General features: G+C 39.7%; 1 protein-coding gene across 2 annotated transcripts in view; it reads left to right on the top strand.

Annotated features, from left to right (window-relative positions):
- Nucleotides 1-13,984, top strand: part of kalrna (kalirin RhoGEF kinase a) — a 192,004-nt gene that overhangs the window by 88,628 nt on the left and 89,392 nt on the right. For both annotated transcript variants that reach the window (XM_063006545.1, XM_063006544.1), the window contains exons 6-9: nucleotides 662-784; nucleotides 1,440-1,631; nucleotides 1,749-1,880; nucleotides 3,798-4,028. In XM_063006545.1, the coding sequence (XP_062862615.1) occupies nucleotides 662-784; nucleotides 1,440-1,631; nucleotides 1,749-1,880; nucleotides 3,798-4,028 (678 nt within the window). The remainder of the gene's footprint in view (nucleotides 1-661; nucleotides 785-1,439; nucleotides 1,632-1,748; nucleotides 1,881-3,797; nucleotides 4,029-13,984) is intronic.

The raw sequence follows: 13,984 nt of genomic DNA, 5'->3' as shown, positions 1-13,984 counted from the left end.
CCAGGACCTTCTTGCTGTTAGGGGACAGTGCTACCCACTTAGCCACTGTGACCGCCCGCTTACTAGGTTTTCGGCAAGTCTCTTTACTCAAGAGATGAACGTTTTCTATACAGTGTGTAGTTTTGTTTATGATCATCGTAACATGTAACTAATGTTTAAATTAAAACCATAATGTTTTGCTGGTGCTATTACTGTTATTGTTGTTGCACTTATTAAGAATAATAATAATAATAATAATAATAATAAAGACAACAAAAAGTTCAATACTTTTTAAAATTAAGTAAACACAGTGATGTATCAGCCTTGTTAGCACTTCATTAACCAGAACCTTACATACTGTTTCAACAAGTTGCCATACCAGTATGAAACTGGTCCCTTCATGCAAGCAAATACCTCCTATATCACAGCTTCTACACTCTATCTAAATAACCTCATCACCTCTGGTCTGGGAACAATCTGTCTTTGATAAATAATCTGTGAAAAGTTTACATTCTCTTAGGCTATGTTAAAAGGATTTGATTAATAATGTTACTATGATATTAACAATATGGCATGTACAGATGAGGAAATCTAATTGCTAATAATAGTTTTATTAACATTTTCCTTATGGTGGTTAATAGTGTGTGAATTGGTAACTGTATCATGTTGGTTCTCTGTGCAGATGTTCGACTGGATCAGCCACAACAAGGAGCTGTTTCTGCAAAGCCACACTGAGATTGGAGTGAGCTACCAGCATGCTGTGGATCTCCAGACCCAGCATAACCACTTCGCCATGAACTCCATGGTGCGTTTAAGTACAGCTTGCATGCCAAAATGAGTTTTTGATACAAGCTTGTGCACAACTTATTGATTTTATTGATAAATATCTGAAATGTTACTTTTATCATGGTCACAGCATGTGCATGCTGTACTGCTTCATGCTGCCTTGTGGATTTATGGGAGTTGGGTTCTCCTTGCTTGATACAGACATGGTAACGTCAGTGACCTGGTTTTCTCTGACTTTCTTTACCATGCGGCAGTTTGGTGAAGCTATATTTGGTATCACACAGTCCTGATACTCCCCTGCAGTCACTATTTGTAATGGGGTTTGCATTTCTTCCCAATAACTAAATTTAAATTTAAATAAATTTTCTGGGTACTCAAGTTTCCTACCTCCTTCAAAAACATACAGAAGGTTAGTTGCCTCTAGCTGGGAGGAATGAAGCAAATGTGTGGGTGTTTGTTGCCCTGGGATAGATTAGCAACCCTGTTCCGGTTACCTCAGCTCATAAATAAATAAAAAATGACCTAAAGTGAAAAATACAACCTTTTCAACACATGACCAATCAGATTATCCACATGTGCAAACCCTAATGGGATCAGTCATACAGACTCATTCATTCAGTAACTGGTACCTGTGCCGTGTCATTGTATTTATTAGTGTGTGTTTTGTTTTTTAGAATGCGTACGTGAACATAAATCGAATCATGTCGGTGGCAGCGCGGCTGTCAGAAGCGGGTCACTACGCGTCTCAGCAGATCAAACAGATCAGCGCCCAGCTGGATCAGGAGTGGAAGAGTTTTGCTGCTGCTCTTGATGAACGCAGCACCATCCTTGCCATGTCCGCAGTTTTCCACCAGAAATCTGAAAAAGTAAATCACACTACCACAAACCTGCATTCCAAAGATGATAAGATGCTAATCATTTATGGTTATCTCATGTATGTTCAGTTCTCTGTTTGCTAAGGCTGTGTGTGTTGTGTACTGTAGTTTCTGTCAGGTGTGGAGGCCTGGTGTAAGATGTGTAGTGAGGGAGGACTTCCCTCAGAGATGCAGGATTTGGAGCAGGCCATTCACCACCATCAGACTCTGTATGAACAGGTCACACAGGCCTACACAGAGGTAAACAGATGACCTGACCACATGCTTACACTGTTTTATTCAACATTACGTACATCAACTGCTAATTATCATATAAAATATACGTTTTTAATTAAGACATATATCTTTACATGATGAATACATTTACGGCATTTATTAGATGCTTATATCCAAAGTGACTAACAATTATTTTTAAACAATTAAGGGTTAGGGGCCTTGCTCAGGGGCCCAACAGTGATAACCTGGTAGTGGTGGGGCTTGAACAAGCAACCTTCAGATTACTAGTAGAGTACCTTAACCACTGAGCTACCACTGTTCATGAATATGTGCTAAAAGGGGTAGACAGTTGATGTACAGGCCACTCCGACTTAAAGGACAGTGGCAGCCTAGTGGGTAGAGCTTTGGGCTATCAGTTGAAAGGTTGAGAGTTTGAATCCCAGCTCTGCCATGCAGCCATTGTTGGGTCCTTGAGCAAGACCTTGAACCCATTAGGCTCCAGGGGTGCCATACAATGGCTGACCCTTCGCTCTGACCCCAGCTTCCATTGTACTGTATTAATGTATAAATTATAAATAAAGGCGTTCTGTTCTATAAGAAGGCCACTCTAGGTTCCTTAACCAAGATCTGGTTGATTTGGAAGAGTGCTTGGTATCACTGTCTTGCTGGGAAGTCCAGTTATCACCAAGGTTCAGTTTCTCCTTAAAATCCCTTGATATTTTTGCGAATCCATGATGCCAGTCACATGATGGTAAAGATTGCCAGTTCCTGCAGTGGAAAAACCTCCCCACGTTATCACTGACCCACCTCCGTGCTTGACCACATGGATAGTAATCTTCTGCACCAGACGAACCATTGATCCATATGATCGAACAGTTCTGGTTTTGATTTGTCACTCGATAGAATTGTGTCCCAGAACTCTGTTGGCTTGTCCAAATTAATTCTCGTGTATTCCATTTAATACTTCCTGTACTTCTTGGTGAAGAGACACATGTATCATGAAGTCTAGCAATGAAGTCCTTGGTTAATAAGTGGCCTTGTTTTGGTTACCAGTGTCAAATTTGTTCCAGCCTTCATTAAGTCTTTTGCAGTAACAGGAGGTTGTTCTGATGTTCCTGGACAAATTTTTGAGCTCTTCTCCATGGCCAGGCAGGTTTGCTGCTGCATAAGTTGGGTGTCTCTGGAAAAACATTCAACTTTGTGGCATAATTTGTAGTGCAGAATGTATAATCTCTTTTACCAGTACTGATATTGAGAGGTTAGTATTTGACAGAACATTTAACAAAGTTTGACTTTATCTTGCTAAAGAAAGAAAAATATGCCTTTTTTAAACCCATTTACCATAGAGATGCAGTTCTGGCCTAAAGGAAGCTCATTTATAGTGTAGGAGGCTAGAATAGATGCTCCAAATGAGGTTTAGAATGAATGATGGCACTACAGCTGAGATCATCTATACTCACCAAGCATATAATTGTTTTATCTTTAGTACCATGACTGATCAGTGTGTGTATATGATGTAATGTAGACTCCTGCCAGCCTTTCTTAAAAAGCACATCCATCTCAGATGCATTGCAGGCCAGAAGCACAACACCACTAATGTTCTTTAGTACTAACATTATATCAATCTTCAATCTTCAATCTGCTTTAAATTCTGCATTCATATTTACAGAATTATCTTATATCTACAAAACAGATTTTGCAGATCTCATAAGCGGTATACATGCACTTAATAACATAGCTCTGTTTTCATTAATAATATAGAAGGTTACAGTTGGTAATTACATGAGCAAAAATGCTGAAATGCAATAATTACTGTATTGTGTAGTGTACTCTGTAGTGTACATGTAAACACAATGGTAGTGACCAGTAGCAGTATTTAAAATTGTATGTTGCCAATCCGTTTAACCAGTCTACCTTGTCATTTTCCATTCCTCTCTTCAGGTGAGTCAGGACGGAAAGGCCTTGCTGGATGTTCTTCAGCGGCCGCTGAGTCCTGGGAACTCAGAGTCCCTGACCGCAACAGCAAACTACTCTAAAGCAGTGCACTGCATTCTGGACGTGGTCCACGAGGTCCTACATCACCACCGGCGTCTGGAGAGCATCTGGCAGCATCGTAAAGTTCGACTACATCAACGACTTCAGCTGTGTGTGTTCCAACAAGATGTGCAGCAGGTAATGGAGTACAAAAACACACTTATGAGCTCACACACATACACAAGGGACACAGTAAATTGTAAACATCAGTTTATACACAAATACAGTGTATCACAAAAGTGAGTACACCCCTCACATTTCTGCAAATATTTTATTATATCTTTTCATGGGACAACACTATAGAAATAAAACTTGGATATAAGTTAGAGTAGTCAGTGTACAACTTGTATAGCAGTGTAGATTTACTGTCTTCTGAAAATAACTCAACACACAGCCATTAATGTCTAAATGGCTGGCAACATAAGTGAGTACACCCCACAGTGAACATGTCCAAATTGTGCCCAAAGTGTCAATATTTTGTGTGACCACCATTATTATCCAGCACTGCCTTAACCCTCCTGGGCATGGAATTCACCAGAGCTGCACAGGTTGCTACTGGAATCCTCTTCCACTCCTCCATGATGACATCACGGAGCTGGTGGATGTTAGACACCTTGAACTCCTCCACCTTCCACTTGAGGATGCGCCACAGGTGCTCAATTGGGTTTAGTCCATCACCTTTACCTTCAGCTTCCTCAGCAAGGCAGTTGTCATCTTGGAGGTTGTGTTTGGGGTCATTATCCTTCCAGTTTTCGAAGGGAGGGGATCATGCTCTGTTTCAGAATGTCACAGTACATGTTGGAATTCATGTTTCCCTCAATGAACTGCAGCTCCCCAGTGCCAGCAACACTCATGCAGCCCAAGACCATGATGCTACCACCACCATGCTTGACTGTAGGCAAGATACAGTTGTCTTGGTACTTCTCACCAGGGCGCCGCCACACATGCTGGACACCATCTGAGCCAAACAAGTTTATCTTGGTCTCGTCAGACCACAGGGCATTCCAGTAATCCATGTTCTTGGACTGCTTGTCTTCAGCAAACTGTTTGCGGGCTTTCTTTTGCGTCAGCTTCCTTCTGGGATGACGACCATGCAGACCGAGTTGATGCAGTGTGCGGCGTATGGTCTGAGCACTGACAGGCTGACCTCCCACGTCTTCAACCTCTGCAGCAATGCTGGCAGCACTCATGTGTCTATTTTTTAAAGCCAACCTCTGGATATGACGCCAAACACGTGGACTCAACTTCTTTGGTCGACCCTGGCGAAGCCTGTTCTGAGTGGAACCTGTCCTGGAAAACCGCTGTATGACCTTGGCCACCATGCTGTAGCTCAGTTTCAGGGTGTTAGCAATCTTCTTATAGCCCAGGCCATCTTTGTGGAGAGCAACAATTCTATTTCTCACATCCTCAGAGAGTTCTTTGCCATGAGGTGCCATGTTGAATATCCAGTGGCCAGTATGAGAGAATTGTACCCAAAACACCAAATTTAAAAGCCCTGCTCCCCATTTACACCTGGGACCTTGACACATGACACCAGGGAAGGACAACGACACATTTGGGCACAATTTGGACATGTTGACTGTGGGGTGTACTCACTTATGTTGCCAGCTATTTAGACATTAATGGCTGTGTGTTGAGTTATTTTCAGAAGACAGTAAATCTACACTGCTATACAAGCTGTACACTGACTACTCTAAGTTATATCCAAGTTTCATGTCTATAGTGTTGTCCCATGAAAAGATATAATGAAATATTTGCAGAAATGTGAGGGGTGTACTCACTTTTGTGATACACTGTATATGTACACAAATATATTTTAGACACAGAGTGAATGGCTCTTGAGAATATGTCTCTAACCTGAATGGTATAGGGAAAGTAAATAAGCCAAAATGAGCATAAAATATTAAAACTAGACCATATTCTTCTACCAGCTAATTGCTAATAATCATATTTGCCTGCATTTTGACTTAAAAAATATGGTTATGTATATGGATACATATTTTAAAGACTTTTGAGTAACAAAGGTGCTTTAAATAAAATATATATACAGTATATAACAGTCAAGTTAGCAGGCACTATAATGTATAAACAAGTGGAATGTTAGACATTATGGGTGTGCTCGAAAACCTATGGAGCTGCCTTGCTGTCTTACTGTCTACATAGGTAGCTGCCTAAGCAGGGAGGATTCTAATAAGTAATTGACTTATAAGGCAGTTTATTCAAACACGCTAAACTAACACAGTTAGCCTTATGACATTCAAACCAATGGGATGGGTGGCACAATGCGCTAGCATGTCAGCTAACATCTCGCTCCGTGTACCGAAAATGGTTAAATTAATTGACAAGCCCGAATTTGCAAATGAATGACACTTGTGCAAGTTTTTACAAATTAAAAATCAATAATAATTTATTTACGTTTGAAAATAACTAGTTCGTTTCTCCACACCATCCACCATATTTTTTTTTCTGTGAGAAAAGTTCAGCCGCACTGAATGCTGGGATTGCCACTCCCTCGTTATTCTGTCAAAATACCGTTCAGATTTAAGGTGACTTAGTAGGCAGCATTTTAAGGCATCTATGAATTTGAACAGTCTCCTTCTTGTGAGTGCAGTATGACGTAAAATACTGTCTATGTAGACAGCTCACTAGGTTTTCGAACACACCCAGTGTTTAACATTCATTCATTAGTAGTCAAATGCCAAGATATATAGTACAACCAATGAAATCAACAATATTTAACAGTTTAGGTTTAGTATTTATGTCATGTGATTGGCTCCAAATTGTAGAGCTTAAATAGTAATGATACACCTGAAACCTGCTGACATTTTTTATTAATGTTGTAAGTACTTTGTACATCTCTGTTTTAAATAAAAGAATATTACTTTACAGCTATAATGACTGATAATTTGAGTCAACAATCCAAAAGGAGTTCTGTCAGCAACCATTCATTTAAAGCTTGGCATATATTTTTACATATTGCTTTCAACCCCTCTCTCCCCTTAATCCTTGCGAGTCTGGATATCTGCCTAAAATTACAGTTACTATTTCTCACCGTGCCTGAATCCAGCCTAAAGAATTCAGGCCTGCATTTATTACTCTTCTGCCAGAGTAGAGCTGTAAGGTTTTCAGGCCAAATCAAGATCTGAACATGGCCCAACAAGCCAGACTTTAAAAACCCAAGCGAAGAAAAAAAAATGTAGGGTAGAGGAGTGTAGGCTGACACAAGCTTGGCTTTATTCTAATCATTCTAATTGTATGTCTTGTTTAATACATTTTATTTATTTATATAGCGCTTTTCAAGATACTCAAAGACGCTTTACATAAGACAAATAATCAAAACAAATACGTACATACACCATACAAATCATAGTACAAAATCAAAATAGTACATCAACATCAAGAATAATTAAGATAAAAACAAAGAGAGCAGCATAAGACAGTTCATTAAAAATTAGCTAAATTATGAGAGAGAACAACAAATATAGAACAATTTCTTAAAATTAGACAGAAACAGGACAGATTTACATGCAATCAGGAAACTGAAAACTTTACAAGTTTTAGGATCTAGGACTTCACATTTCTGTCGTGATCTAAGTATAAAAACTATTAAAAAGAATAGCAAAAATAAAAGCATTTATTTTGTGTTGTTACAAGTTAAATGCCACTCTGAATAGATGAGTTTTGAGAAGTGACTTGAATTTGGACAGGTCAGGACAATCTCGTAGGTGTTTGGGGAGAGCATTCCATAAAGATGGAGCAGCTATGGAAAAGGCCCTGTCACCCCAGGTCCGGTGCTTGGTCCTAGAGGGTATGGACAGTAGGTTAGCCTCAGAAGAGCGAAGGCTACGGGAGGGAATGTGCTGATGGAGCAGGTCGGTGAGGTAGGATGGGGCCTGATTATGGAGAGCTTTGTGAGTGAATAGAAGAATTTTGAATTGAATGCGTTGAGCAACGGGAAGCCAATGAAGTTTTTGTAGAACAGGTGTAATATGATCACGGGAGCGAGTATGAGTAAGGAGGCGAGCAGCTGAATTCTGGATATACTGAAGTTTTTTTAGGATTTTGTTAGATGTACCATAAAGGATGCTATTGCAATAATCAATTCTGGATGTAATAAAAGCATGAATCAAGGTTTCGGCGGCAGAAAAGGAGAGTGATGGACGTAGACGTGCTATGTTTTTTAGATGAAAGAAAGCAGTTTTGGTGATGTGATTTACATGGCGGTCAAAAGAGAGGTTGCTATCAAAAATTACACCAAGATTTCGGATGTTAGAAGACGGAGACAAAGTGTCATTATCAATGGTAATTTGAAAATTTTTTGTGGTTTTTGCCAGGGTTGTAGGACCTACGATGATCATATCTGATTTTTCACAGTTTAATTTGAGGAAATTAGCTTTCATCCACAATTTCATTTCAGTGATGCAATTTGTCAGAGTGGAGTGAAGTTCAGTATTAATGGATTTGGAGGAGATGTAAAGCTGAATATCATCAGCATAGCAGTGGAAATGTAAACCATGCCGACGTATGATGTCACCAAGGGGGAGCATATAAAGAATAAACAAAAGGGGACCTAACACTGAGCCTTGGGGAACGCCTTGGGACAGTGGAGCAATGGCAGAACTACAATTGTTGATATTAACAAACTGTTGTCTGTTTATGAGATATGACCTTAACCACAAAAGGGCAGTACCAGTGATGTTGACAGAGGATTCAAGGCGGGACAGAAGAATGGAGTGATTAATGGTGTCAAAAGCTGCAGTAAGATCAAGGAGGACGAGAATATTAATTTGTCCAGAGTCTGAGGAAAGAAGAAGGTCATTTGTGACTTTGAGGAGGGCTGACTCAGTGCTGTGCTGGGGGCGGAAACCAGACTGAAATGATTCAAATAGATTATTGGAATTTAGGTGATCTTTGAGCTGTGAGGCAACAACACGTTCCAGTATTTTCGACAGAAATGGAAGATTGGAAATGGGCCGAAAGTTACTCATAATGTTAGAGTCAAGTCCAGGTTTTTTAAGTATGGGAGTAACAGCAGCCAATTTGAGTGATTGAGGGACTGAGCCAGAACTAAGAGAGGAATTGATTATCTCTGTGATAAGTGATGAGATAACTGGAAAACAACCCTTAACAAGTTTTGATGGAGCAGGATCCAAAACACAAGTGGAGCTTCGCATCCCTGTTAAGATCTCAGATAGGTCCAAAAGAGACACAGGTGAGAACTGAGACAGAGGCTGGGTAATAAATTGAGATGAGATAGGCGGAGAAACAGAGATGACAGGGGAAACTGTCAGAAAATTGTGGATATTCTCAACTTTTGTTTGAAAAAATGAGAGGTAAGAGTTACACTTGTCAACTGTAAAGGAATTGGTAGTATTGTCAAATGGTTTGAGAAGTTTATTTATTGTGGAAAAGAGAGTCTTAGGATTTGTTGATCCAGCATGTATGAGTTCGGAATAGTAAGTGGATCGGGCTGCCGTAAGAGCGTCTTTGTAATGTTGAAGATAATCAGAATAAATCTGATAATGTACTGTTAGACCGGTTTTCTTATAAAGTCTTTCAAGCTGGCGTTTACGGGATTTCATTTGGTGAAGCTCAATTGTGTACCATGGTGCGGAATGACTAAATGAAACAAATTTGGTTCTCAAAGGAGCCAGCTCATCAAGACATGAGGCGAGTATGTCATTATAGTAATCGACAAGGTCAGATGAATTACTAGACAGTACAGGACAGACAGACATCTTTTTAACAAGAGAATCTGAGAAAGCAGAGGGAGAGATATATTGAAGATTCCTGAAGGATATTTTACGTTTAGCTCTAGTGATGGGCCTAGTGACCTCAATGTCCATGATGATTGTCAAATGATCAGAGACAGTAAGGTCATGGCTGGACGGCTGATGAACTAGGACACCAGTAGAGCAGACAAGGTCAAGAGTATGACCTTTTTTATGAGTTGGAAAATGTATATGTTGTGTGAAATTAAAACACTGTAACAATTCCAAAAATTGTTACAATTAAAAATTGTTAAAATTATTAAAATTTAAAAAATTACAATTAAAAATTGTTACAAATAAAATTGTTTAGGATATTTTGTTATAGTTGTTCTACACTGATCAGCCATAACATTAAAACCACCTCCTTGTTTCTACACTCACTGTCCATTTTATCAGCTCCACTTACCAGATAGAAACTTACCATATATAGTTTCCCCTTTCATGCTGTTCTTCAATGGTCAGGACTCTCACAGGACCACCACAGAGCAGGTATTATTTAGGTGGTGGATCATTCTCAGCACTGCAGTGACACTGACATGGTGGTGGTGTGTTAGTGTGTGTTGTGCTGGTATGAGTGGATAAGAGACAGCAGCGCTGCTGGAGTTTTTAAAAACCTCACTGTCACTGCTGGACTGAGAATAGTCCACCAACCAAAAACATTCAGCCAACAGCACCCATGGGCAACGTCTTATGACCACTAATGAAGGTCTAGAAGATGACCAACTCAAACAGCAGCAATAGATGAGCGATCGTCTCTGACTTTACATCTACAAGGTGGACCAACTAGGTAGGAGAGTCTAATAGAGTGGACAGTGTGTGGACACGGCGCTGCTGTGTCTGATCCACTCATACCAGCACAACACACACTAACACACCACCACCATGTCAGTGTCACTGCAGTGCTGAGAATCATCCACCACCTAAATAATACCTGCTCTGTGGTGGTCCTGTGGGGGTCCTGACCAAGAACAGGGTAAAAGCAGTCTAAAAAAAGTATGTAGAGAAACAGATGGACTACAGTCAGTAATTGTAGAACTACATAGTGCTTCTATATGGTAAGTGGAGCTGATAAAATGGACAATGAGTGTAGAAACAAGGAGGTGGTTTTAATGTTATGGCTGATCAGTGTATATTGTAAACAATACAGAATCTCCACATGGATAGTTGTATGAGTCCTTTTTCTCACACAGTATCACTGCTTTTACACATCATAACACCAGATAATTAAGCTCTCCCTGTTAGCGCTGTGTAATGTATCCCAAGCGCCCGCACATTATCATAATGTATAAAAGTCAATTATCCGAATCTCCTGCTATGATTAACTATGTATGTTACTCAATTTAGCATCACTAATATCATCCATACATAAATCTCTCCCAAGTAATTTTGTCTTCTTGTCTTTCCTTGTTTGAAAGACATTTTTCTGTTTTCAGTAATAAATGGGTACACCACAGGGTTTACATTAATAACACCACGCTCAAAGGCATTTGTGGGGTTTGTTGGAATATGTACTGACGTATGTTATTGTGGGCCTGTTTGTGGGGGGTGATTTGTTTTGAGGAAACTCATCTCAAACCACATGTGAAAACACGGACAAATATTTTCATATTTGAGACGGAGCCTCGCGCTGTCATTGGATGTTCTAGGTTTACATTTAACCATTAAGATAGGCTGTGCTGTGTATTGTAGCTTCCATTTATACTATCATTTAATTTATGAGTCTCATTTAATGACTGCTGTAAAATGTTGCACTTTTCTTTAAAAATCTGTGAAATCTGTTTTATTTGAAAATCAAGGTCCATGAAATTAGTATTTATAAGACACCATGGAATTGTTCCCTAATATGGTATAGGGTCACTTGTGCCACCAAAACAGCTCTGACCAGCCAAGACATGAACCTCTAAAGAGTTTTCACTTACTTTCTGATTTGACTATTTACTACAAAGACGAGAATACACCCAGGACAGGGCATCATTTTTATATCAGGGCATACACTCATTTTCTCGGCATTTAGCGGACGCTCTTATCCAGAGCGACTTAGAAAAGCGCTTCCATAGTCAACATTACCTTACTCTAGTTTAAGTAGACAACAGTCCAAGAATACAAATCTGCTGAAACCCTGTTAGAACCAAAGATTTTTTTGTGCAAGAAATGAATGAGCGTTAGTAAGTAAGTACAAGTCAGCTTCAGTGCTTAGTGAAGAGGTGTGTTTTTAATTGTTTTTTAAAGACAGCGAGAGACTCAGATGTTCGGACAGACAAGGGAACTTCGTTCCACCATTTGGGTGCAAGTGCAGAGAAGAGCCTTGATGCTTGTCTTCCTTGAGTCCTGGGTGGAGGATCAAGTCGAGCGAGACTAATGGGTCGGAGGTTGCGTGGTACAGAGCGAGGTTTGATTAGACCTCGAAGGTAGCTTGGGACTGGTCCATCAGAAAAATAATAGAACACCTTTATTTGTCATATATACATATTCAGACGTACAGCACAACAAAATTCTTTCTTCGCATATCCCAGCTTGTTTGAAAGACAAGAGCGCAGGGTCAGCCATGGTACGGTGCCCCTGGAGCAGAGAGGGTTAAGGGCCTTGCTCAAGGGCCCAACAGTGGCTGCATGGCTGAGCTGGGATTCAAACTCTCAACCTTTCAGTTGATAGCACAAAACTCTACCCAATAGGCTACCACTGTCCTTTCTTGCTTAATTTCTTGCAATTACAGTCACATCACCTTTTGTGTATTTAGGGAGTGGATGAAAATGGTTAAAAACATGCAGTCACAAGAGAAACATGTGAAATCCTGAATCCCAAAACTGTGAGGCACCAGAGTTACATGTTGTCCCACCATACACACTCGAATTCATTCCCTGAGAGGAGTAAAACATAAGGACATGTTTTTAATGTTAATGATGATTTGTGCTTGTAAATGGGCATTGTTTCATTATATATATTTGTTTGCTTCTAGTTTGTTAATCTAGGCAGAGATCAGCCCCTGTAATAGTTTTATAGGTGTGGGCAGTTAAGTTAATAGTACGTAAATGATCTGTGTCAGGTATTTAGCCTGAGCAAACCAGACCTCCCAAATACAGGGTCAGGAAAAAATGTTAGCATTTAAATTAGCATTTAAATGTTGACCACAAGAACTAGCGCACAAACATTGCAAGCATTAAGGTTTTGTACTTGTCCCTTTCTGATTTATTTTTCTTTCTTTCTTATTTTGGCATTTTTGTCAAGCTTAAATGTTTTAAATCTTCAAACAAAATCCTAGTTGAATTAGCAGTAGCCTAAAAGGTATCAACAAGCAGCTTGTGTTATTTTACAAATGACTATTCCAAAATCAGGGGAGCATGTTATTTACATTTCAAAGCTTTGATTAAATCAGATGCTTTATTCGTTATTCACTTTTTCTCTGTTTGCCGGTGGTACCACAGGGAGTGCAAAACTTTAAAAAAAAAATATCTGTTAACTGGTTTAAAAAACACGCAAGAAGCACATCAACTACTTTTATATTTCATCATTGCATTTGTAAGGAAAATTACTTGTAAGAGACAAAATCTTAAATTCTTTATAAGGGCTACATGCAGAGCTCTGAGGTGAAAAAGTAAGGAACATTCTTTTGTGATTCAACCCTTCTGGAGTGTAATTTAAAAATAACTGTAATTGTTATTATGCCTTAAATTGTCCCTAAAATGTCATTTTACTGGAACAAAGCAGGAAACAGATTTTAGTTACCTTAAATCTATAAGGCTGCATGGTGGCTATTGGGTAGCACTTTTGCCTCAGAGTAAAAAGGTCCTGGGTTTGATTCCCAGGTGGTGCAGTTTGGGTCCGTTCTGTTTGGAGTTTGCATGTTCTCCCTGTGTCTGCAAAGGGTTTCCTCTAGGTGCCCTGGTTTCCTTCTACAATACAAAGACAAAATTGCCCTAGGTATGAGTGTGTGTGTGTGAGTGTGTTTGCTCTGTGATGGACTGGTGACCTGTCCAGGGTGTTTTCTTCCTTTCGCCTTGTAAATTGGACCCACAGTGACCCTGAATCAAATGAAGCTGTGGTAATACAGATAATGAATGAATTGAATCTAATAATGAAACTTGTGTTTTTAGGCAGTTGTAGCCTAGCGGTTAAGGTACTGGACTAGTAATCAGAAGGTCACTGGTTCAAGCCCCACATCTGCCAGGTTGCCACTATTGGGCCCTTGAGCAAGGCCCTTAACCCTAAGTTGCTTAGACTGTGTACTGTCACAGTACTGTAAGTCGCTTTGGATAAAAGTGTCTGCTAAATGTGAATTGCAATGTTTGGCTTATACTTCTGGAGTTTTAGGTCTGTCCTCATGTA

The sequence above is a fragment of the Trichomycterus rosablanca genome, chromosome 12, assembly GCF_030014385.1.
Source record: "Trichomycterus rosablanca isolate fTriRos1 chromosome 12, fTriRos1.hap1, whole genome shotgun sequence".
NCBI classification, from domain to species: Eukaryota; Metazoa; Chordata; class Actinopteri; order Siluriformes; family Trichomycteridae; genus Trichomycterus; species Trichomycterus rosablanca.
Note: the sequence above shows the minus strand (reverse complement) of the source record. Positions and strands in the feature narration are given on the sequence as shown.